We start from the raw sequence: 26,294 nt of genomic DNA, 5'->3' as shown, positions 1-26,294 counted from the left end.
TGAAGAACTATGTTACTACTTCCCAAGGGCATTGTGAGGATCAAATGAGATGAAATCCCTTCTTACCAAAAAGTACCCTGTTATTAAGAGGCAGCCTCGGGTAGGGAAGAAAAAAGAATCATTGATGTAGAGCTAGAGGGGACCTTATTTTTATGAATGAGGCATCTGATTGATACCCAGAGAATTGAAGTCACTTGCCTAAGTTCTCACTTATATAAAAGTCAGGGGTTCATGTGAACCAAGGTTCTCTGATTCTAGTATCAGTGCTCTTTCTATTATCATGCTTCCTCTTACAGGAGATCTGGGTTATATTCCTGACTTAGGCATTAACTATTATCAGACTGTCTCTTACTTGGCAAGGCACATGTCTTATGGCCTCTTCTCCTAATTAAGAATAATAATGCTTGACCTGACTTGTAGAGCACTTAGCACAATGCCTGTCGCATACTAGGCACATAATAAATATTGACTGGTTGACAGTCTGCCCTTACAAAGCAAGTTTGAACAAAGTGCTTTGTAAGCCTTAAAGAACTATAGTAGTAGAAGTCATTTGTATGAGTGAGTGACTAAGCTGCCAGTACTGATGCATTTCTGAAACTTATAAAATTCTCATCTTATAACACTGTCAGTGAATAAGTAGATATGTTCTGAATTGATGGTGGGTATCATTGCACCATGTTAGGAATGAGAGAGGTGAGATTAGGATAGTCCTTTTCTTTCCCTGTCACTGTTGAACTGAGTCATTCTTCTGGTATTGTAGACCTCATAGAATCTATGAGTCTTCTGAGACACAATGGATTTCATTTGTGCAAAGAGATCAGGTTTAATAGTAATCATAACTCACATGGCACTGAGTAAGCTGGGAGTTTAACAAATTATTTGTTTGTAGTATGTTGGAATCTGAGCTTAGTAGGTTTGTTTTTGCTCAGTAGATGGTAAGGCAATAAATCTTAGATTTATTAAAAATACACTTTATAAATATACTTTATATTTAGTATATGAAAAATATACCATATTTATGGCTAATATGGAAATGTTTTATGTGATTTCATATATATATATATATATATATATATAATTGATATCATATTGCCTTCTCAGTGGGTGGGAAAGAGACTGAAGGGAAGGAAAGAATTTGTAATTTTTAAAAAAAAAAGGCTAAAAATAAATAAATGGGGGGGAGTATATATCTAAACATTAATAATTTATATGAGAAGAAAATGGAAGCTCCTTGAAGACAGACTTTTATTTTTAATTTTTTTTTCTTTTCCTACTACAGTATGCACTCAATAATTGCTTGTTGAAGCATTTCTCTATAGCAGCAACAAACCTAGGAAGGAATTTTTAAAAATCAAAATGAGTTCTTAAAAGGTTAAAAATGGCTATAGAATGTATAAGATCTTGGGAAGCTAATATAGGAAAGTAATTTCAAAACAATACAATGACAAAATATTCTTTACAGATATCAAAAATGGAACAGTATTCATTGCTCATGGCTGTGATGCATGAATATGCTACAAATGACAATACTACCTAAATCATTTTAAAGATTTAGCGCTTTAAGTCAGAGTAACCAGGAATACTATCTAATTATAGAATGAGATTTCATTTCTAAAATTATATTTGGAAGAACAAAAAGTCTAGAATCTCAAGGGAAATTATAAAAATATGTAAAAATAAAGTCTAAAAAGCAGAAAAGGAAATCAGCAAAGCAGACTAGGTGTGAAGTACATCAGCCACAATTGCCATAGTGTTTGATAAGCCCCAAAACAATAATTTCTTGAGGGAAGAATTTTTACAAGAATTTCTAGGAAAACTGAAGAACAGCTTGAGAGGTATTTGCTTTAGACCAACATCTTACACACTGCAATATAGTGAATTCATAAAATTCATACCATAATAAATGTTGCTGTTGTAATAGAAACTGGATGTTTTGAAATTATAATGATAAAGCTTGACCCACTGGAAGTATGAAAAGGCATCTTTGTTCCTCTTGGCAAAGGTGGAGAACTATTGTGTGTGGAATATTGACTAAATAATGTCAGACTTTTGTGCATGTTTGTTGGTTTTGCAAAACTAGGTGTCCCCCCCCCCCCACACACTTTAAAATTTTTTGTTATAAAGAATGACTCATTGACTGTGGGGTAGGGAGGGGTACATTTGGAAATATAGGTTACATAAAGATAACATTTTATTTTTAAAATGTTTGTTGAGTTGGGTTGAATCTGAGGGAATAGTACTTTTAAGATTTATAAAGTGCTTTACATAATTCTGTGACCAAGTCCTAGAGTTATCCATTACTGGAGCTGGAAGTAACGTTAAAGAGTACTTTGATGGATTCCTGACTTCCTAATATGTTCAGTCCCTCCATTTAAAAGAGCATAGAATCTCAGAATCTAAACGAGTATACCGTTTTCCTCAAGTGCCTATAGAGTTTTGTACAACACCAATCCCCAAAATAGACACCAAACATCTTTCCTAATCTCTTTTGAATTGAAGATTGACCTATATGAGGCCAAGGATCTCTCTTAGGGGCGGTGCATCACATAAGAAACCACATCATATGGATAAACAGTAGATGATCTCCTCAGGACAGAGGCATCTAGCATCACACATTGTCAAAATTGGCAAAGATTATGGTCCAGTTCCCTAATTTTATACATGAGGAAACTGAGAACAAAGAGCAGTTTTCTTTTTCAAAGTCAAAACTTTTGGAGCCAGCTCTACTTTTAGTTCATGATTCTAAGGTTCTTTCCATAATGCCATAGAGTACTCTTGTGTACTTGTGCCTTGTATCTTTAAACTACTTACCATGGCTTAGTGGTATCCTTTTTAACAAGTATTTATAGTAGGTACTTTACACACACGTACATATATATTATTTAAATGGAATCAAATCATTCTGAACCCTCACATCTCCTCTCTAAATATACCTTGGGTTCCTAATCATCATCTTTAGTTGAGGTTTAGGATTTTCCCATCTGGCGTGGACAATCCTATAAAATATGTTTTTTTTGGTCTTTTTTTTAGCCTCGTGTAACACACTCCCTTCATTCTGATCTTGTAAGTCAAGGACAATCCTTTACCTTTCTGATAAAAAGGAATCAGTTTCCCCCACCCCAATCCATCTTCCATAGCTGCCACCCATGAGATTGTTCCTGAAGTGCTGCTATTGTTACCATGTCTTTTCCAGGTCTGTACACATTACTGTTCAGTCCGACTGAGTTTTTTGCTGTTCCTCACACACAAGATACCCCATCTCCCTTCTCTGTGCCTATCCTCTTCTTTGATTCTCAAAATCCCTCAAATCCTTTAAACTTCATCCCAAGCTCTACCTTTTCTAGGAAACCTCTATCCTGATTACAATATGAGGCAGCTTGTTAGTGCAGTGGATAGACACAGATAACTGTGTGACCCTGAACAAGTCATTTTACCATGGGCTGCCTCAGTGTCCTCATTTATAAAATGGGGATAATAAAAGTACCTATTTCCTAAGGTTGTCATGAGGATTAAATGTGAGATTTATACAGCACTTTGCAAATCTTAGAAAACTATCTAAATAAGTGATAGTTATAATTATTGACTGCAAGCTCCTCGAGGGCAAAGGACTGTTTCATTTTTTTCACTATATCCCCAGTGCCTGGTACGGTATCTGCCATATAGCAGGCTCTTAATAAATGTATATTGGTTGATTAGTTGAAATGTCAGTCTTATGTGGGCATATCATATTCCTTCCATTCTGATCATTTCTGCTCCTACTTAGTCTTTTCATGACCTTTCTCAGATAAGAAAGCAAAAATCTCTGGATTGTTAATAATAGCTGACATTTCTCTAGCACCTGGCCTTCCAAAGTGCTTAATTGTTATTATTTAATCCTCACCTTTTCTCTGTGAAACGGGGGGAGGGACTATAATCTCTGTTTTACAAATCACAGAATTGGAGAGTAACTTGCCCAAGATCAGTAAAGTGACAAAATTAGTATTCTTAAGATCATAATTAAGAAAGGGATCTTAGTCGTTATCTGATCTGACCCTTTAATTTTAAAGATGAACAAACAAAGGCTTAAGGATGGGACATAGCTTTCCTGAGATGACCCAATGATAAATAGCAGTGCCAAGGAGTCAGCCCCAGCTTCCCCAAGTCACAGACCAGTATTCTTGGTACTCTGCCACCCTTACGAATTCATTGCTATTTCCACCCAGCTCCATCATTTAAAATGAGAAGAAATGCTCAGTCTCCAGATAGGTTAATAAGTGAGCTGGGGGAAGTGAGAACAGGGGCTTTTAGACCCATTATTCATTCAGGGTCTGTCCCAGAGGGCCCCTTTCCTTGGTAACTTGACCTTTGTCTCATTTCTCACTGTTTTATGAGATTGCACTGGGATTTTTAAATAGAACCAGCCCTGTCACTTGAGACACTTTTAGCCTAACTGGACAGAGCTTTCCCTGTAGGGAGCGATTAACCCAACACTAACTGGGTAAATGCTACAGTATTTGATTGTCTGCGTCTGTCTAGTCTCTTAATTAAGTTGCTCAGCTTCCCCCAGAGATAGAATCCAGGAAATTATAGCCTGGTACCAAGGGGGCCCTAGAGACCCAGTGGGGAGATCTGTGTTCTAGTCCTGGCACCACCACAGTGTTACTGGGTGACCTTGGAGCCTCCTCTTTTCTGTGAGCCTTAGTTTCCCCTTCTGCAAAAGGAGGGAGAAGTTGGCTCTACAGTCTCTGTGAGGTAAGCCTTTTCCCCTCCACTGCAGTGTTGTGGAGGTAGCCCTAGAGTCTCAGAGCCTGTGGCAGAAGAACAAGATTCTGCCAAACTGGACAAATTTAGGTTATGGGTCTGCTGCTGAACTATATGTCTCTCATCCAAAGCTTGGCATAGAACCCTTGGAGAAATACTTTTTGACTGATTATACCCTAGTTGTAGTACCTGAATGACATCGTCACAGATCTTTGAAGTATATATAGAAATTCTAGTATTCTTGGGTTTTTTTTAGAGTTCCAGTTTTTGTTTATTTTCATTTGGGAATATACCTCTTCCTTTTCCCCTACCCAGCAAACCAAACAAAGTTTAAAATGGGAGAAAAAAGAGTTCAGCAAAACCAGCCAACTGTTCACTATGTCTAAAAATATATATAGTATACCCCTTCTCTTTGCAGAGAGGGGCTGGAAGTGCATTTTCTCACGTCTTCACTAAGGCTTCATTAAGCCTGGTGACATTAGGCTAAGTAGTAGCATTTAATAATGTTTATTAATTATCGTCAGTATCACAAGTCCATTTTCATGAAATTGGGGGGGAGGGAGGCTGAGAGAGGAAGGTAGAAAGGATAGTGTTATTGGTATTTACATTATTGGAGCTCTTGTGTTTACTGTTTTCCTGGTTCTTCTTACTTTGTTTTGCATCAGCTCAAGTTTTCCCTTTCTTTTCAGAATTCTTTGTTATTTGTTACTTCTGACAGTGTTATAATATTGCATTACATTCCTGCATCACAGTTTATTTAGTCATTTCTCAGTAAGTAAGCCCTTACTTTATATCTGGTTTTTGGCTACTCTAATGTTCTTTAATTCTACTATCCAAAGGAAGGAGTTGAGATAAAAGCTTGGTCTTACCCAGATCCTTGTTGTTGATCGGAAATGTGGTGAATATGTCCATGCATTCATTGGACTACCATTTCCTAATCATCTGTTGTGTGGGTCTGGGCTCTGTGGGGAATATAACAACTTTATTTCCATTTCTGTAACACTTTAAAGTTTACAAAGCACTTTGCTCAATAATTCTCTGAGGTCAGTAGCTACAGGGTATTATTGCCCTTATTTTCCAGATGAAAAGACAGACTCAGAGAGGTCAAGTTACTTGCCTATTCTTGCATAACTAGTTTTTATTAGAGCTGGTCTTTAAACGAATTAGCCAAGTTTTACTAGGCACTTAACTATGTACAGACTTCTGTCTGAGTCCCTGAGAGCTATTTAAAGTGAGCTAAAATTAGTCTCCACCTCCTTGAAGCTCAGTCTAGTTGGAGAATAAAGAACAAACCCAGGTTGCTATTGCACCATGCAGAGTGGGTTAGGGAAGGCAAAGTGGGTTCCACCTGTCCTCTTGACTTCCAGGTCAACATTCTTTTCCCACCATGCTCAAATGATTCTGTGATCTTATCATTTTGGGAGTTCTCATCCAAGTGTGCAACACATCTTTTGTCTGTACAACTTCACGACATTTTTTCTCTCTAAAAACTATGGACATCCTATGAAATCTTAATTCCAGCGAACATACAGTACTCTCTTGCACTATTATGGTCTATCTGTGTTTGTAGATGTGGAAACATTGTATAAATGTGAGTTATTATGATTTTTAAAAATTGTACTTGATAAGGTTTTGCAAAGGTCAGTGTTGAAAATTATCTATGCATGTGTTTTGAAAATAAAAAGCTTTAATAAAAAAATTCATAAGAAAAAGATTTGTACTTGATATAGGTATGCAGATTAAATATTTGCAATTGTTAGGAACATAAGCCAAAATTCATACTTAGTTGTTCTGAATATAGGGTTTATTGAAGACAAACAAACCAATTTAATGGAAAAGGAGACATGGTCAGTTCTACTTTACTGCCTTGACTTCAGATGTCTTTTAGTTGGTTCATTCTAAACATTAGTCCAATCAGCAGATCTCTGGTAGATGTTAGGGCCTGAGTGGTTTTCTATAGAGATAGACAAAGGATATTCTTGTCTCTTTGAGATCAGTGAATGGTAAGCGGTCTCTTTGTACCTCATTCACAAATCATAGAAAACTAAACCCATGGCTTGTAAGAATTGTTTTGATATCAGGGCTCACAGATACATATCTGTCTAATGATTCCTCTGATTCTCCTGAGGTAAGAGGCTTGATCCAATCATTCTGCATCATTAGAAGAGCTGATCTTTGGGATGGCTTCAGTTATATTCTCTTCCTCAAATCAGAATGAACCACTTGAGACTTGCTGCCAATTCTGCTGCTTACTAGCTATTTGTCCCTAAACAAACCTTTTCACTTCATTCAGCCTCAGTTTCCTATCTTTGAAGTGGTAAAAATGATCCTTGCACTATTTGTGAAAAGTGTTGTTATGAGGAGAACTTTTTGTGTTCTTTTGGTGTTTTAGGTTTGGTGAATAGTTATTACAGTGTTGTTCGGTCATTTTAATTTTGTCTCACTCTTCCTAACCCATTTGGAGTTTTCTTGGTTCTGAAACTGGATCATTTGCCATTTCCTTCTCTAGCTCATTTTACATATGAGGAAACTGAGGCAAACAAGGTGAAATGTTTTGCCCAGGCTCAAAGAGCTAGTAAGTGTCTGAGGCTGGATTCAACTCAAGTCTTCCTGATTCCAAATCTAGCTCTCTATCCTTGTAACACCTAGCTATCTTATTTATTATAATAGTAACTTTCATTTGTATGGTGCTCTTACAGACCTGTTTCATTGGAATATCACAGCCCTGGGAAATATTCCAGTATTATTTTATGGGAAGGCCAGTAAGAGGCAGAGTCAGCTCTAGAACTAGGATCTTCTGACTGTGGGGTTTCATTGTGCAGGTAAATCTCCATTTTCTCTTGGCTTGGTCTCTCCTCCAGAAAATTTCTTGCCCCTCATGCCAGGTACCTCTTACCCTATTACACTGTATTATAGTGCTTCCCAATTTGTACTTATTGAATTATTATTATTATTATTGCTTTATGCTGAGGCAATTGGGGTTAAGTGACTTAGCCAGGGTTCACATTAGCTAGGATGCCTTAAGTGTCTGAGGTCACATTTGAACTCGTGTCCTCCCGACTTCAGGGCTGGTGCGCTATCCACTGTGCCACATAGTTGCTCCTGCTTATTGAATGATTTTTTGAAAACTGCCCTAGTGCCTCTCACATTATCAGCCTCCTTGTGGAAAATAGGCAAAGTTGCCAGTTGCAAATCCTGACCTTTCATTTCCTTTTTAAAGAGCATGATGCTTCTGGAATCCCACCTCCCTGAGACCTTGGCCTCTTTCTGCTTCTCCCCTTTGCTTCCCATGAGCTATGCAGAATGCTTGCTGGAGGGGACTGTTCATCTGTCCTGGCATGGGCAGCACCATCCTTGGGAAGGCTTTGTGTGGGTCCAAAGAGATGTTCTTTGCAGCCTGGAAAAAGCCATCCATCTACCTTTTGGTAGTTTTGTTCTTGATGGCGTCAACATGGTATAGTATAAAGAAGCTGGATTAAAAATTAGTAAAGTTCTGCGTTTTAATCCTATTCCCAACTCCTTTATTAAACTAAGTGATCAGGCCTGAAAGACTTCCTTTTCCTGACTCACTTTTGTATTTGCAACTGGGGATGTCCGTAGAACTTAATTCAGAAAGTTATGAGATTCTTATGAGGTCTAATGGTATATTGTATATACTATGAAAACATTAACAATCAGCATCTGGAAGTTAGCTCTTATTATTAGTGACATTATTTTCAGTTCCTTCTCTGACAGAAATGGGAGATTCCAGGAATGAGCTCCCCACCACTGGCTGTCTTCCGATGGAGGTTGGATGACTACTAGTATGGTGTCTTTTAGAGGAAAGTCTTGCTTTGAGCAGGGTTTGGATTAACTAGCTCTTCCAGTTCAGAAATTATTTGAATAAAAGTGGATTTCTCAGAGGATTCTTGGGATTGAGAGAAGATTAAATCATTGCACTGAGGCATGACACCAAGAAAGCTTCCTAGCCTGGGGCATTCAGCCTGACTGCCGCCGACCAGCATGGTGTTGGGTGGCTTTCCTCCCCTTAAAGCTTCTTTTTTCAATTTCTGAAAAATGAGAAAGTTCTAAGCTGAGTTGTAGTGTCCCCTTCAACTCTGAATTCCTGGGGGATGTACCTTTCCTATTGCTACAGTTTTGCTCCACAGAGGGGACGTGGGGATGCCCAGCTTAGCAGGGGAGTAACTGCATCGCCCCAGAGCTACCCATCTGATACCGATTCTGTGCCCATCAACAGCCATTCCTGAGGGAACAAAAGGACTTCAGGGTCCAGCAGGTCAGAGCTGTGAGGGGCCCTGGTACCCTGGGGAGCCTCCATATACAACTCTTCAGAAGTACTTTCAGTTTGCAAATAAGGTGACTAAAAACTTTAACTCAAAGTTCTTCTGCTGCCCACATATCCCAGGGAGGCCAGTGCTAAAAGGTCCCCACATACACCAAGATATTTAGAGCAGCCCTTTGTGTGGTAGCAAAGACTTGGAAACAAAGTAAATGCCTCTTGATTGGAACTATGTTTCATGAATGTAAAGTAGTAGTAATAATAATAATAGATAGATTGATAGATTACCCTAAGCTCTTTACAAATATTATCTCTTCTGATCCTTACAACAACCCTGGGAGGTAAAGTACTATTATTATCCCCATTTGAGGAAACTGGGGCAAACAGAGGCAAGGTGACTTGCCCATAATCACCTAAGTAGGAAGTTTCTGGGCCTAGGTGTAAACCTTGGGTCTTCTGATTGTGCTGTGTAAGAAATGGCAAATATAATGAATGTAGCATTAAAAACCCAACACGTTCTAATGCAGTGTGAAGTAAGCAGAGCCAAGGAAAAAATATAGAGTGGTCACATCAATGTAAAACAATCTAAAAACAGTGTTGTAGAATTATGAAAAGCAAAGTTGACCCCAAGGAAGAGATGTGAGGAGACGCCTGGGCCCCTCCCCCTCTTCAGCAGAAGTGGGAGATCTACAGGTGTGGAACACTGCATAGAATATCAGATTTGGTTTTTTCCCCCAAAGTATTGATCAGTTTTGCCACATTTTTGTTGTCCTCTTCCCTTTACCTTCTCTTCTCACCCTTAAAAAGTTATTTGTCATAAGGGATTTTTCTGTGGGAAAGGTAAATTTTTAAATCTGTTTTAAAGAATCTAGTCACCCACTGAGTTGTTGAATGGGAAACACCCTAGAAACTACAGTATAGAGTAGGAGGAGAATAGTCATCTACCAGAGTGACCTAGAACCCTGAGTTAAAGAACTGGTTGCTATTGTGGGGGCAAGTTGAAGGAGAAGACGCCTATGGGGAGAATGAGAAAAAGCCCAGGGGAGGGGAGCAGTCCACACCCATGACAAGGCCACTGATGAGAGTCAGAGACTAAATTGAGAAAGATCTCACAATTGGGATTGTTTGGCTTTTTTTTTTTTTTTTTTTTTTTTTTTAAGTCTAGTCTCAGTAGTAGAGAGAAACTCCCTGGAAATGTGTGACTCAGTTTCTAAGATTGGCTCTCTTTAAAATCAGTGTTCATGTTTTAGTTCTTAGAACCTCCTATCTCCCTTTTCCAAGACCTACGTGCCAACCTCTTGATCCTTTCCCACTGAATCCATGGAACACCCCAATGGAGAATCTGCTACTTACTGCCAATGGCCCCATACTTTACACTTAGCCATCTTTCCTCCCCAACTGAGTCCTTCCATCCAGCAAAAGTAGCCCATTGTAATTCTGTTTCTCTTTAGAATTTATAAAATGTATTCTTTTCTCATCTTTGTAGAAATAAGGGATTATGAATGAAGGATCATTACATACAATGTCAGGTTTTGTTGATATGTTGGTTAGTTTTGCTGAAATTTTTTTTCCTTTTTAATTTTGTTTTTATTAGTGATAGCTCTTTGGGTGGAGGAAAGAGGAAGGTAAGACAAGGAAATAATGTACCTCTCTCCTTTTTTAGAAGGGAAAACTCACTGAGTAGATCCCCAAGTGTCTGATAGAAAAATAAAAAGCAGTGTTAAAGCTTTTTATAAAAAATCCTTTTGATAACCTCTGTCTGGTCATTCCTTTGTCCTCTGTGTAACTATGGTTTCCCCCTCTTTTTAATTGTAAGCTCCTCAAGGTATTTTGGGGGAGCAAGGCTCCGAGCTGAGATTTTCTCAAGATGGAAACTTCCTCTGCTGATGGAGATGATGGGCAATTTCAAAATTTATATTCTGAAAGTTGCCTGAGGCACAGAGAGATGAACTAATTGACCCAGAGTCACACAGTCAGGATGTCAGAGGCAAAGATGAATCCATATCATCCTGACTCTTCCCACCCCCACACCCCCATGACCCTGCCTCTCTCCAAGCTTCCCCTTCAGAGGAGGTATTTAGTAAAGGTCGTGTTCAAATTGATTTAAGCTGAGTCCGTCATGGGATAGTATGAGAACCCAGAATCTAGAATCAGCAAGGTGGGGTTTGGATTCTGGCCCAGCTCCTTCCTCCTTCACTGGGTGATTGTCTCTTCCCCTGCAAAAGTGATGCCATGGACTAGAAGGTCTCTTAAGTTCTCTGCCAGCTCTTCATCCTATAATCCTACTGGTTGGAGCTCTGGTGAGAGGGCTCTGGACTTGTGATAGAGACACTTGGAGGTTAAGGAGACCCTCCTGCAGAGTCCATCCCATCCAATCCCATCCCATCAAGAAGGTGGCTTTGTAGGCCCAGGGTCCGTTTTCTCCACTTAAGAAGTTACCTTTTAGATATTGTAAACATATGAGAGCTGGTGGGGCCATTTGAGGGACCCAGCTCTAAAGTGCCTTTCTGTGCACTCTGCCATTCCAGCCAGGTGGACTTGCTATTTTTCAACCCAGTTCTCTCTGTTGCTCATCTCTCTGCCTTGGCTCTCCCTTGTCTGGAACATTCTCCCTCTCTCTCCTCTCTCTCCTCACCTCTCTCTCACCTCTCTCACCTCAGCCTCTTAGATGCCTTGACTTCCTTAAGACCCAGGGCAGATGTCACTGTTGCATGAGGCTTTTCCGTCTGCTCCTTGCGCGCTTCATAGATGTGCATGTTTTTGTGCAGCCCTCCTACCCATTAGAATGTAAACTCTTTGACCTTTGTAGGCTTTTGACTTGTCCCCTCCAAATTTGTGTAGGGGTTGGGGATGGAGCATCTTTCATTCAGGATACCTTCCTGGACCATTCTGTCCTAACGGCCCTAACAGATGAGTGTCCCGTCCTTTCCAAGCAGCTGGCTGGAGCTTTTAACTATTGCTTAAGGGAAACTCATCTAATTCTAAAGATACACATTCATCCAGCTCCCTGGACATTTGCACAACTGGAGTCCAGGGCTCTGATTGACAAGCACTTACTGAGAACTGAAAATCTCACTTTCCCTGGCATGGTTGGTCATTACTTTATGCTGAAGGCAGATGGCTAGGAAACACTGTGATGGGCCTTTTCTGCTAGAGTTTGCTGGGAAACTGGGTTTTTACTGTAAGACACCAAGAGGAAAGGCAAGCTCATTCTTCCCGGGGCTACTCATTGAGTTGGGCAACAGCTCAGGTCAGGCCAACCACCCTGTAGTGGCTGAGATAACAGCGGCAGGGCAGCTGAAACTAGAGTCTAGAGCTTAGCTTTGTGGCCTGGCTCTGGAAGTGACGTAAGCAGGTCACCTCTCCGAGTCTGTTTGCCTATCTGCAAAATAGAGAGATTTCTGTGCCCTTACTCATGTGGTGTAAAGCTTTATGGAAGAGTGGGCTGTGATGGGGAGAGGGCCTGCTTCTTAATCTTCCTGATGTGGCTGGGCGAGTCTCCTTGTCCCACAGGCCATGGAGCCAGTTCTCTTGGCTGTGGAAAGGAGGGTAACAGTGTAGCCCACCCCAGCCTTTTTGGTGTTGGAGACTCCGGGGCTAACCAGAGCAGCTGGGACGAGGGCAGGGATCCTGTGGATTTGTTACCAGTAGGTGTACTAGTGTCTAGCCCATCGCAGACAGCTGATGGGGATGGCTGTCAAACTGCTTGGTGGCCCAGGCCCTTCCACGCGCTGGGAGAGCTTTCTTGGGTCTGGTTCACGATGAACTCAGGATCTCAGACCGACTGTTTGCTGTTCTCCCTTGCTCAGCCTGCTCCCCTTCCGACATGCTGCATCAACACCAGCCCACACAGTCCTTCCTTAGAAGCCATTTAAATTTGTGAGTCTTTGCATCCTCAAGTGTAAAATGGGAATAATCCCACCAGCGCCCCCCAGGCTGTCACAGAGAGAACACCACAGTAGGAATTCACAGTGTTCTCCTAATTGTCCCTGCCTCTCAACCAGATTGCCCACAGCTGCCAGAACAATTCTCTCTTACATTTTATATCTTCATTCCAAACCTGCTGCACTCCTCACCAAACTGAATATAAATTCAGCCTGGCATTCAAGGCCTACCATCCTTCCCCATCCCTATCAGCCTCGTTTTGAAATATACTTACATTCACAGTAGGCCTCTGCACTGTCTAGGCGCACAGAGCTCCAAACATGAAGTCAGAGAGGCTTGAGTTCAGATCCAGCCTCAGGTACTTATGAGTCATGTGGCCCTGGGTCAGTTCCTGCTTTCTGCTTCAGTTTCCCCATGTGTAAAATGGGGATAATAGCACTTCCCATGGTGGTTGTGAAGATCAAAGGTCAAATGTAAAGCACATTGAGAGCCCTCAAGTGCCATCTAAATGCTGCTTCTTATTTATTAGATACATCCTCAAAACTCCTCAAAGGCAGAGATGGTTCTCTCCTCTGTGCCTCCCTTGTATATATCTAGCACATAATAGGCCCTTAATGTGTTGCAAAGATCAAAACAGATACAATTTGTAAAGTACTTTGCACACTTAAAAGCTATATATAAATGCCATCATCATGTGTAGTGGGAGGAGCCTTGGTCTAGTCCAGAGACTCATGTGCAAATGCCAGGTTCAGCACCTTCCTAGCTGTCTGAATTTACTAATTCCGAATATCAGTTTGCTTTTCTGAAATGAGGGAGAATATTGCCCTTCCTCCTTACCTCTTAGGATTGTTGCGAAGAACATGCTGTCAGTTGTTAATGTGCTAGAGAATTGTCCTGACACATAGTACACACTTAATAAATGCTTGTTGATTGCTTATTATTCTAATTTCTTTGCTTTTGCTGTAGAATTTCCCTTTTCTCTACCTCATGAATCTATTTATCAGTGTCTTTGAGACTCGGCTTCAGAGTCATCTGTCCCCAGAAGCCTTCCATCACTGATCTATCCCTGGATAGGTGATTTCCTTTCTTTCTCTCCCTCAGTACAGATCCGTCTCCTGAGTGACTTCATTGCATGGTGGAGAGACTTTGGGCCTCATAGTCCCACCTCTGACTTGTTCTATCTGCACAAGTGTCTTTGCTTCAAATTGCTCCAAGCCAACTTTTTCTACTTGGTACCACTTTTCACCTGAGAAATTTTTATGTGACCCCAGGTGTATAAGTATATAAAAGAAGTATATGTCAAAATTTACTAATAATAAATCATAAAGAAATTTTATTTAAAAAATTCTTTGGTATACATGTAATTTATTTTAAAGTGAAAGTAAATTTGCATACTAATAAGATTGATGTGCTTGTTTATTTTTAACATAAAAAATTAAGTCTTGGAAGAATATTTGGATACCTTTTACTGGTGCCAAATTTTTCATGACCCCCATATTCAGTTATGCAACTCCATATGGAATCATAACCCACAATTTAATGAGCTTTGCCTTAGACAAAGGAAGACAAGTACTGTGGCTCTCTAAACCTGGAAGTTTCATAGCCCAAATCTTGCATTGGTAGACTAATTTTCCTTATTAGGAGATCCTGTGCCAAAAAGGTCCACTCTCTCTCCACTCTCTTTCCCATCAAAAGAGACCTACAGCCGCACTGCCTTCTTTATATTTGTCCTTTCCCTTCATCCATGATTGACATTTCCGAAGGGCAGAACTGTGTGCCCTGTGGTAGACAGTGTGATGCCAGGCTTTCTGGTGCTTGTGGTGCCCACTGAATGGCTGATGTGAAATGTAAGTGCACACATGTGGAATGCAGATTATCGGATCCACTCTGATGCCAGACAGTCTTTTTTTGTCTTTTTTTCCAGGATTCCTCATACCTCGATGACACTTCCCTTTTCTCATCACCTGTTGGCTCCCTCTCGGATATCGCTGACTCGACAGATTTCCAGCCTGCTGAAAACCTCAACCAGACTCTCTGGGATGTGAACACTCCATCACAAAACCAAGAAGAGGTCAGTTGCCAGTGGGGAGTGAGCACTGCGAACTAACAAGGGATCATGTAAAATAAGGCCAGACACGTGGGCCCGGTTTTCTTTTCTGACAATCACCAGACTGATAGATTACAAGAATAAAATGATAGAGGACCTAGCATGAATGGATTTCAGCAAGGCATTGGTCAACATCGTTGACGGCTTCTTTATGAACACAGTGGGGGCTGTGTAGTGGTACAGTTGGGTAGATTTGGAACTCTGAAAAAATTCTGCTTCTACAGCTGTGCAGACTCAGTCTAATGACCCTTTTCACAATTTGTTCCTTGATGCAAATTTCTTTCCCACTTTTCCCTGTATGGAACATAGTTATTTTGGTCATATCTTTTTTTGTAACAAAATGACTTAGAAGTTTATACTTTTTTGGAGTAAGAAGAGATTTTTGAGATCATCTGATTCTACCCCCTCATTAGATGAGGAAACTGAGGCCCAGAGAAAGGGTTTACTTGTCCAAGATCACTTGAGAACTTGATTGTGATCACTTCTTGCTGATGTGTGGAAACTTGCTCCACACTTGTTCACCTTCTCCCCCATTTTCCTTTGCAGATGAGTAACTTTGTGTTGTTCACTTTCTACACTAGGGACTTGAGGGGGAATTGAGTTACTTATTTAGAGGACTATCTTATCTCTTTGCAAATGCATTTGTGGTTTTTGTCAGACCTACTCAGCTTTTCTTGAGAAACCTAGAAAATGTGGAGATTTGAGGTTGACTGATGATATTGGTTGCCTTTTCCCATCCCAATTTTTGAATTCCAAACTCTATTCCTCTCCTCCCTTCCTGAGACAGTAAGCAATCAGATGTAGCTTATAAATGTGCAATTATGTAAACCATTTCCATATTAGTCATTTTGTACAAAAAGACCAGAGGTGGGGCAAGGGTGGGAGGGTATGATAGAGGGAAGGAGCAAGGGAGAGCAAGGCAGGGAGGATGAAAAGAAGGAAACTGTATGCTTCAATCTGTACTCAGTCAGTTCTTTGTCTGGAAACAGATTATGTGGTTCATCATTAATCCTTTGGGATTGCCTTAGATCATTGCTTTGCTGAGAAAAGCTAAGTCATTCACAATTCTTTATTGAGCAATATTGCTGTTACTCTTGACAACATTCTCTTGGTCCTTTTCATTATGCATCAGTTGATATAAGTCTTTTCCAGCTTTTTCTGAAATCATCCTGCTTGTCCTTTCTTGTAGCATACAATATTTCATTACAATCCTATACCACAGCTTATTTAGCTATTCCCCAATTGATAAGCATCCCTTCAATTTCAAATTCATAGGCCCCACAAAAAGAGCTGTTATAAATATTTTTGTATGTGTGGGTCTTTTCCCCTTTTTTATAATCTCTTTGGGATACAGACTTAGCAATGGATTGATCAGAGGGTATTCACAATAACCCTTTGGACATAGTTCCAAATTGCTCTCCTGAATGGTTGGATCAGTTTACAACTCTACCAACAGTTCATTAATGTCCCAGTTTCCCCCCATCCCTTCCAACATCCAACATTTTTCTTTTTTGTTATATTATTGGCTGATTTTCTTAAGTATGGTCAGAAATAAGCATTAGAAGAAGTCATGACATGTTTGGGGAAAGCCTTCAACTCTGAGGAAAACTGAGTTCAAGTCCTATACCTATGGTATGCTAACTTTGTAGTATGAAGTCAAAAAACCTGAGTCTTAGTTTTTACCTGGCAGAATTTCTAGGCAAGTTCCTTACCCTCTATATCTGTTTTCTTGTCTGTAAAATAGGTATAATACTATATTTCATAACCTTGGGCAAATCTTCCCCAACCTCTGTGCCCCACACACCTTCCAAGGTTTTCCATATCTATCAAATGAAAATGATGGTTTCCAACTCGAGCCTTTTTCCTAATAATAGGCATTTATTGAATACATGCTATCTTGTCAGGCACTGTACTAGGCCCTAGGAATGCAGGGGTACCTATGAAATAGGGCTTGTCCTCAAGAAACTTATATTCTTCTGAGGCAAAATAACATTTTTGACAATAAATAAAAATAAAATATATATGATGGAAATGTAAAGAAATTCATATGCAGCTGGGAAGGCACTGACTCCTAAGCATGGGTAGAGAGGAGGGAGTGGGAGTCAGGAATGGGCCTTATAGGGAGCCAGAGATTCCAGAAGGAATCAATCCGTAGAAATCATCCTAATTTGAGCCACTTGATTTAACGTGAGGGCCCAGAGAGCCACACACTTTAACCTTATGGTCAGATAAAATGGCATTTAAAACAAACAAAGAAAAAGTACCCACAAGTTTTTTTTTTTCCCTCCAGTAAGCTGCTCCAGTAATCATGACTCAGTCTTCCAGTAATGGGTGTTTTTTATTGTTTATTTGTTTTTTCTTTTTTTAAGAGAGAAGGAGATTTTTGGGTGTATACTTTACTTCTCATATTTCTCCTGCCTTTTGATAGGGTTGATGACTCTAGAGTGAGCCACCCTTTTCTTTAGCCCTAAGCTGTAGGAATGAAAAGAAAAGCCCAGTGTCCATGACAAGAACAATGATAGCCCCACTTCCCAAAGTCAGGCCCCATTCTGGAGTACTGTGCTCAGCCCCAAGCCCTGCCTTTCAGGAGGATCTCCATCAAACCTGATCATGATTCATGGTTCACTAAAAGAATTGAATTTGTTTTCCCTAAAGGAGAAAATGAAACGAGAGAACCATGATCAGACTCTTCTAGAGAAGAGAGACTTGTTCGTTAAGCTCTGACAGAAGTTAGTAGTAGCATGATATAGTCCAAAGGGTATTTGATTTGAAGCCAGTGGACCTAGATTCAAAACACTGATTCAGAAGGGACCCTTCTCTCTCAAAGGCTCAAGGCATTAGGACAGCTCTGACTTTGTCCCTACTTCAGGCCTGTGTCTGCCCTTCTGCAGCATTGGCCAGTAGCCAGTCCTGGGGAGTCTTGCCTGTTCTTCATGATCTTTCCCAGGTGGCTAATTTGTTAGTCACGTCTGCTGTTTTTTTTTCTGCCTCCAGGAATGTTGTTCCTCTAGACCTGGTGACTTGGGCTGCCCTAAAGCAGTTACCTCCCTGCTGGTCTCGGGGATCAGTCCGCAATTAGCCACTTCTGCTCTGACCTTTCCAGTCAATCAGTTATTCTCCTTGACACAAAAGCAGAAGTAAGATTGGAATTGAGCAATTCTGCCTTCTGTCCATCAAACTTTATTATCATCCCCTCTACAATGGGTAGCAGATCTCCTCAACATTAGAATGTAAGCTCCTCTGAGCTCAGGGACTGTCTTTTTCTATGTCCAACACTAAGCACAGTTCTTTGGAGGTGGTAAAGGTTTAATAAATGCTTTATTCACTCAGTCATTTTTAAACTTTTATTTTCTTTCACTAACTTCAGCTTATTCTGAGCTTGAATGTTTCTGCTGCTGTTCTTACCAGGCCCCATGGTGCTTTTGCAGTCATACCCTATTATTGGCAGAATCTTCTATTCATATCTTCTTAAATTTTAAGTTGCTTTCTATGTGTCCACATTAACCTATTTAAACAGGTCGCCCCTTTTTCTCTGTCTCCCTCCTCAGAATTACTTCTCTTTGTGACATAACAACTAAAAAAACCTAAATTTCACTGTCAAATGCCATCTTCTTAACCAGCTGTCTACATTCCAAATTTGACTCTGTCTTTTGAAGCCCTTACCTTCAGCTGGCAACAATGAGGAAAGCCTACCGGGTTCCCAAAAGCTTTAATTTTTTGCATAAGCTTTATAATCTTAATTCGCTCCATATGAGGAACAACTTTCAAAAAGCTTTCTATCTAAAAATGTAAAGCGTGCTTTGTGAAAGGGTAAGCTCCTGAGTGTCCCTTGAAGAGATCCTGTCAGGGATGCTGTAGAGATATTCCAACATTAGGCAGGATTTGGAGCTCCTTAGTCCTATTTTACTCTGAGATTGTATAAGTGAATTTGATAGCCAAATAGCCATGTCACCTAACATCCTTGCCTGATTCAAATGAGCCTATTTCTGTTTGTTTGTGAAAACCCAATTCCATCAGTTCCGAGTCTCATCCTTTCAGTCTTCTTCATGGCTATAAGTGTTAACATACTCCTCTTTTGATAGGGGAAACAGATCTTGGACATAATCCCATCCAAATGGTGCTGTGCTGTCTCCTAGACATAGATTGTGCTGTCTGCAGCTCATAGAGTAGTCACACGTTGTAGCTTTCTTCTGAGCCGTTATTGAAAGAGCTGGGACAAGGGGAAGCTGCCCAGCACCATCCAGAGGCCAGGCTCCCTGCTGCTTCTTGGATGTGACATGGACCTTGTCCTCATCCCCATTCTAGGGGCTTGATGGGGTGCCAGAAGCTGTACTCAGTAAAGAAAGGAAATCTTCCAAACAGCCCCTTGTCCCCTCTTGCTCCTGTTTCTTAGGGAAACTTTGAATAAAGCAGACAGAGCTGGATTTGAGAATAGGGGACCTAGTTTGGAATCTGCTGTGAGCAGAGGCAAGATGAGGCGCTCTGTGTCTGCTTGAGGGAGGGAAGCTCCCTGATGGAATCCCCATTCATTTGGAATGCCCAAGTTTCTTGACAGCTAGCAGCTCTTTCAGATCCTCCAAAGCCCTTCTCTCTGACCCTAGCCTCCTATTGTTCAGTCATTCCTTTTGCCTCTTCTTTCCTGTCCTCCTGGTCTCCAGTCCTTCAGTCTCTCAAGACTATCTCAGACTATTAGCCCATCCTCTGAATTCACATCAAGGCAGTTGGGTGGTACAGTGCCAAGCTTAGAGTCAGGAAACCACTGGCTGCGGGACTCTGGGCAAGTCACTGCACCGTGCCTCAGTTTCCTCATCTGTAAAGTGAGCTGGGAGAAGGTAAGGGCAAACCACTCCAGTATCTTTGCCTGAAAACTCCAAAATGGGTCATGAAGAGTCAGACATGACTGAAGCCATGCAACAGACAACAAATTCACTTCTCCCTTTCTCAGTCTGGACACTTAACTAGTTCAACTTCACACTTGAAGACCTTGACCCTCCTCTTTTGTCAAACCTGACCCAGATTATTCTCACCACCTGCCTCCTCTATCTCTCCTCTCACAGTGCTAAACAGAGCCTGAGGAAAGCATGGAGACCCTACCAGTGAATGTTCTTCAGAGTCTTCTGGCCTCCACTGCAATGAAACATTTCCTCTATTCCTCCCTAGCTGATTCCCACCTATCTCCCCACAGACACTATTCTCTTCCCTTCTCCAGCCCCCCACCTCCCCACCTCAGCCAATGGGATGTGGTGGCCATTCTCCCCGAGCTCCTTCTTCTCCTAAGCCCTTGGCATGATTCAGTGTTCTCCCTGATAACGAGTCAGGCCTTTTTCTCTCCTTTTCAGCCTAGATCGGAGCGTGTCCCTCTTCTCAGCAAACTCCACTAGTTCCCCCATTGTCTCTAGAATCGAGTAGAAATTCCTTTCAAGCCTTCACTAGTCTTTCTGTTCTCATTGTGTATCCCTCCTCTTCCCACACTCAGCAATCTAGCCAAACCAGCCTCCTCTTGCTTCCTCACATATAACTTTCTTCTTGTCTCTGGCCACCCCAGGCCTGGAAGGTCCTCCCTCCTCATCTTGGTCTCATGACATCCCTCCCTCCCTTCAGCTTCTACCCAAAGCTTTTTCCAGGCCCTCCAGCTGCCTCTCCAAGTGCCTTGGATTTTAATTTATTCTGTGGCTTTTTGATATTCTGATACACGAATACATGTTTCTTCTGACGTAGTAAAATTTCATATGTCCCCAGCCCCTATGCCAATTCCTGACATGTAGCAGCCATGTACTAAGTGCTTGTGGATGGATTGCTTCGAGCCTTAGTTTCCTCACCTGTAAAAATGAGGGTGTCAGCCTCCTGGTGTGGTTGGGAGAAGTCCTGGCACCTCTGAGCCCCACAGAAATGAACCTTAGGGGAGCCATACACTGGGGGGGAGGGGGAGGGCACACCCACAGACGCGTATTCTCCGGCCTTGTCACTCTGGGTTACTGTTCCCAGTATGAACCGTGTGTCACAGATGTGTTTGGATCCTAGCCTTCCTGCCTCAACACGCCTGCTCTTCCCCTTTTGTCAGGGAGTGTCAGGGACCAGGAGTCACCTAGAGTGGCCAGAGTCCAGCCGGGGGAGGGCCTGGGCCTGCTGGCCTCCTGTCAGACTTCAAAGGCCTTTAGAAGACCTTTCATAAACCCTAGTCCTCTGTTCATGTGATTGAAATATTTATGTATGTTAATGTTTAAGTCCATATGAAAAAGGAACAAAATACTGGGTATGGCCTTCAGGGACCTGGATTCAAATACTAACTTTGCTAGTTACTCTCAGTGTAATGTTGTGGGGCATGTCTATTCCTTTCTCTGGATATGTTTCTCCTGTAAAATGAAAGGATAATCTCTCCAGATCTCTTCATTTATAAAAACCCTCTGGTTCTCTGAGCTTGAAGGAGCCTTTCAATGTAGAATATGGAATATCCATGGTGAGAGGACAGACAGGGCCCTTAAGACAAAGAATGTCAGCCCCAGGAGGGCCCTTATCGATTACCTGGTCCATCCCTCTGTAGAGAAAGAAGCCTTTAAGATGACAGGAAGACCCCAGCCTTTGGGATAAGAACTCATTATTTGACAAAAACTGCTGGGATAACTGGAAATCAGTATGGCAGAAACTAGGCACTGACCCACACTTAACACCGTACACCAAGATAAGGTCAAAATGGGTTCATGATCTAGGCATAAAGAATGAGATTATAAATAAATTAGAAGAACATAGGATAGTTTACCTCTCAGACCTGTGGAGGAGGAAGGAATTTGTGACCAAAGAAGAACTAGAGATCATTATTGATCACAAAATAGAAAATTTTGATTATATCAAATTGAAAAGCTTTTGTACAAATAAAAGTAATGCGGACAGGATTAGAAGGGAAGCAATAACTGGCAAAATATTTTTATAGCTAAAGGTTCTGATAAAGGCCTCATCTCCAAAATATACAGAGAATTGATTCTAAAGAAATCAAGCCATTCTCCAGTTGACCATTTATGGTCAAAGGATATAAACAGACAATTCTCAGATGAAGAAATTGATAGTTAAATACTTAATGCAAAGGTACACCAGAGTGGAGATGTCTGAAGCTTCCTCTGTACCATCTTTGAAATCTTTTCATGATAAGTTGCTTTATGTTTTGCTAAAATAGAAATATGTGAGTGAGGCATCAGCTACTCTGTTTTTCACAAGACAACTCTTGGAAATTGGGACAAGCTAATCAGCCTCTTTAACCTCAGAAACCCTCCAGAGAAACCTCTAGGCTGACCTGTTGCCCAAAGGCCTTGGCCTCTTGTCTCCAGAATCAGCCCCAATCCCACACTCTGTCATAGCAGCCCTTAGCTGTTGTTAAATAAGGGGATTGAAACATGGGTGATTGCAAAGCACCCTTTATTTGAATGGCTTGTTTTCTGCTCTCTTCCAGCTGTTCTCATCTGCAGGACAGTTTCTAGGTCTGGATGACTCAGTTGCTGCTATCCCAAACACTCCACTGCTTGTGAGCTACCAGGTGAGCTACACTTTCCTTCCTCCACTGACCCTCCTCTCTTCCCTTCCCCCCCCCCCCCCCCCCCCCCCCCCCCCCCCCCGTTCCAAAGCATTATGCCAGTATAGAGTTTTACAAATGAAGAATGTTGCTTTTTTAAAGAGGGGTGTGTGTACCCACACCCTGGAAAACTCCCTATCGGTTCCATTTCCTGAGAACACACTTCATTTAGGAAAGTCCGGCCCTAAAAGATTATGACATCCTGGGTGGCAGTTATGGTTCAGACAACTTTCAGTTATCTCTTTTATTGGGAGACAACCCAAAGTTCATTAAGATTCAAGCAGAGAGTCTCAAACCCATTCCTCATCCTTTGTAGAAGTGTATCCATGGTGTGAATTTTTCTTCTCATTGTCCCCCTTCTGTTGGAAATTCTAATGGAATTTAATGTCTCGGTGTCAGAGCTGAGAGGAACCTTTGAACATGCAATGTGATAGTTGGAAATATATTAGACATGGAAATGGTTATGAATAGTTAGACTATGGAATTTCAGAGCTAAGAGGGATCTCAGCACAGAGGATGTCAGAGCTGGAAGGGCCCTTCAAATAGAATGTCAGAACTGAGAGGTTCCTTAGGACACAAGATATCAGAGTTGGGAGGGACTTTAGAGATTAATATCACTCACTCATTTTTACAGGTGATAAAAAAGCAATCCAGAGGGGGCTTGTGATGTGGTCTAGGACTACACAGTCTAGAAAATCTATACTCCTGCCTCCTTGTCCCATGGCCATACCATTTGACCATCCTCAAGGTTTTCTTTTCTTCCAGTCACAGACGCAGCCAGAGGATGATGATGAGGGGGATGAAGAGGAGGCAGAAGAGCTGGGCCATGCAGAAACCTATGCCGATTACATCCCATCCAAATGTGAGCAACCTGGAGAGCCTGGACTTTGCTATCTGGCTGGCCCTCTTCTTGATGCTCTTGCTTTGGTTTTCATTCTCTCTGCTGGGAGTCTTGGAGGGCTCCATAAACTCTTATATTGGAGAGCCCAGGTCATCCATTTTGTGTCAGGCATTCTGTTAAGCCATGTGGGTTCAAAAATATCAATGAAATTATCCCTGCCCTCAGTCTGCTTACATTTTACTGGGGAAGGAAGGGGTGGGGGGGGGACCAGAGAACATACAGATAAGGAAATGCAGCAAACATACTAAGCAGAAGCAGAAGAAAGCAGGAAGAAACCAGAGAAGGGAAGGGAGACTGTTGGGAGAGTCTGAGGCAGTTCCTGGAGGCCTGGCCCTTGTTGTGATAACTAATAAGTCTTCTTTTGATTCACAAAACACTTGATATGCATCTTACCTTTATCAGTGAGATGAAGCCACTGTTCCTGTTTAGAAGAATAACGTGGCTTGCTTTAGGTCACACAATTCCTAAGTGGCAGAAACAGCACTGGTATCCCTGTGTCTAGGCCTTCCAATCTCTTCTGTCTTCTATATCAACACCTGGGCTCTTTTCATTGCTTGTTATCCTCTGCCTCCAGCACTCAAGGGAGTCTGTAGGAGCTTGTTAAAAGCTCATTAATAGTACTGCTGATGGATGTTGGGGCCCACGCAGCTAAATTTATACTCCTCCTCACACTTCCAGGGTCCCCCTCCTTCTTCCTGCACCTTGAAGGGAGTTTTTGAGAACTCAGGAGTTTAGAAAGACCCTAAAACCATGTCGGTAACATTTCTAGAATTAGATTATTTTGAATCACCAATCCAGAGTGTTTGTCACTTTGATAGGATTATAAGACTTAAGAGTCTTAGCTAGGAAATCCTAGTTCAGTTTGTTCATGTTACAGATAAGTAAACTGAGCTCTGGAGAGCTGCCTTATCTTTCCCACATTGATACAGATATTGTGCAGTCAAGCCTGTGTTTGACAGCCCCATCCTCTGGCTCAGGATCCCTTATACCCTTATACTTTCCAAGATACCACTTTGTCCTCTGCTTCTTTCCTTGAGTAGGGAGGCAGTTGGAACCTCCTGGTTGAAGGCAGAGGAAAGGTCATGCTTCAACATGGTGCTCTCAGAGAGAACGCACACGTTTTCTTCTGACTGCATATGTATTCCTTCCAGCTAAGATTGGGAAACATCATCCAGACCGTGTGGTTGAGACAAGCACTCTCTCCAGCGTTCCTCCTCCTGACATCACTTACACCCTCTCCTTGCCCACCTCCGCGGCCGACAGTGGGTCCTTGTCAGCACTACAGTTAGAAGCCATCACTTACGCCTGCCAGGTATGAGCGTGTCCTCGTGCCCTTGGGTGTGGGAAAGTCTTTGCTGGGTCTTAAGTTCTTGTTTGTCATTTGCCAGTTTTTAACACCAGAAGTGTGAATGACTCATAGAATCTCTGAGTTGGGGGGGGACTCACCTGCGTGTTCGCCTGGGCTTGGAGACCCAGTGTCACGATCAGAAGTTTGCAGGCTTGGAGCAATCCCAATAGACTTTGGACAGAAAATGCCATGTGCATCCAGAAAAAGAGCTAAGGAAACTGAGTGTAGATCAGCACATGCTAGGTTCATTTCTTTTTTCTGTTTCTCATCTCTCCCATAGTTTTTCCCTTTTGCTCTGATTTTTCTCTTTCAATATGATTCATAAAACAATGTGCATTAAAAATAAACTTAGTACAAACAAAAAAGTTTGAAGGCTTGATTTGGACCAACACTAGCTGGGAAGACCCCAGACTTGTCCTCTTCCCTCTTGCCTCCCCCACTTTGATGACATTTTACAGGCAGGAGACCAGCCTAAGCTTTCAGCTGGTGTCTGGTGTCTTTAGTTTTCTTTTTATCTTGGGAAGCAGCACTCAGAGTGGAGGGTACAGTCGTCCCCATGCTCCCACAGCCTCATTCCCCATCCCCCTTTAGCCTGACAGGGCCCTTCCCTGGCCACCGTGCCAGGACACACCCCAGTCACAGGCAGTTGTCAAGTGCTAACCCTTCTTGTGATCGGCAGCAACACGAAGTCGTGCTGCCCAACGGACAGCGAGCTGGCTTCCTCATCGGGGACGGTGCCGGCGTTGGGAAGGGCAGGACAGTGGCCGGGATTATCTTTGAAAACTTCCTGAAGGGCAGAAAGAAATCCCTGTGGTTAGTATTCCTCCTTCCTCGTTCAGTGAGTGGGGTTCCCTGGCTGTGAACCTCCCCTGGTACTTTGGCCAGCGATCCTTCTGGGCTGGGGCCTCTTGTCTTTCCGGCAGTGGGCTTTGGCCGATGTCCGGTCGCCACCAGTCTCACCTCCATTCCATCTTGAGTCAGAGAGGGAGGGTGGCTCTGGGGGAGGGAGAGCCATCGGGGGAAGATAACTCTGCCGCGTTGGCACCTGCAGGTTCAGCGTCTCTAATGACCTCAAGTACGATGCCGAGCGAGACCTGAAGGACATCAATGCGCCTCACATTCCAGTGCACGCTTTAAACAAGGTGAGCAGAGCTCCCGGGGCCCTGCTGGAGGAGGCTGGCCCGCACCGACCTCGGAGGGAACCCAGCTCCTCGTGAAGCTTCTGCTCTTGCCCTCCTCCAGTCCCCGAGAGCCAGGGTTCCCTTTCTCCATTGTGACAGAAGGGAACAAGTCTCATTGTGCTCTCCTCTTAAGGTCTCATCCCTCTGGGGTGGGGAGGGCCTATCCAGAAGTGGCTGGCAGCCTTATGGCCATTTCCTCTGCCCTTATCTGAGTCAAATGGGTTGGGGTCAGGGAGCCTCCATCCCAGGACTGATTGTCTTTAAGTCCAAGGTAAATTGACTGAGTAGTCGC

General features: G+C 42.2%; 1 protein-coding gene across 4 annotated transcripts in view; it reads left to right on the top strand.

Moving 5' to 3' along the window:
- The window catches only part of SBNO2 (strawberry notch homolog 2), a 193,958-nt gene that overhangs the window by 128,094 nt on the left and 39,570 nt on the right, over positions 1 to 26,294 (top strand). For all 4 annotated transcript variants that reach the window (XM_031948032.1, XM_031948036.1, XM_031948033.1 and 1 more), the window contains 6 exons: positions 14,829 to 14,975; positions 22,453 to 22,536; positions 23,338 to 23,434; positions 24,625 to 24,785; positions 25,501 to 25,634; positions 25,873 to 25,963. In XM_031948032.1, the coding sequence (XP_031803892.1) occupies positions 14,829 to 14,975; positions 22,453 to 22,536; positions 23,338 to 23,434; positions 24,625 to 24,785; positions 25,501 to 25,634; positions 25,873 to 25,963 (714 nt within the window). The remainder of the gene's footprint in view (positions 1 to 14,828; positions 14,976 to 22,452; positions 22,537 to 23,337; positions 23,435 to 24,624; positions 24,786 to 25,500; positions 25,635 to 25,872; positions 25,964 to 26,294) is intronic.

This window comes from Sarcophilus harrisii, chromosome 1 (assembly GCF_902635505.1).
Source record: "Sarcophilus harrisii chromosome 1, mSarHar1.11, whole genome shotgun sequence".
Classification (NCBI taxonomy): domain Eukaryota; kingdom Metazoa; phylum Chordata; class Mammalia; order Dasyuromorphia; family Dasyuridae; genus Sarcophilus; species Sarcophilus harrisii.
The sequence above is the reverse complement of the archived record's forward strand: the minus strand, read 5'-3'. Positions and strand labels throughout refer to the sequence as shown.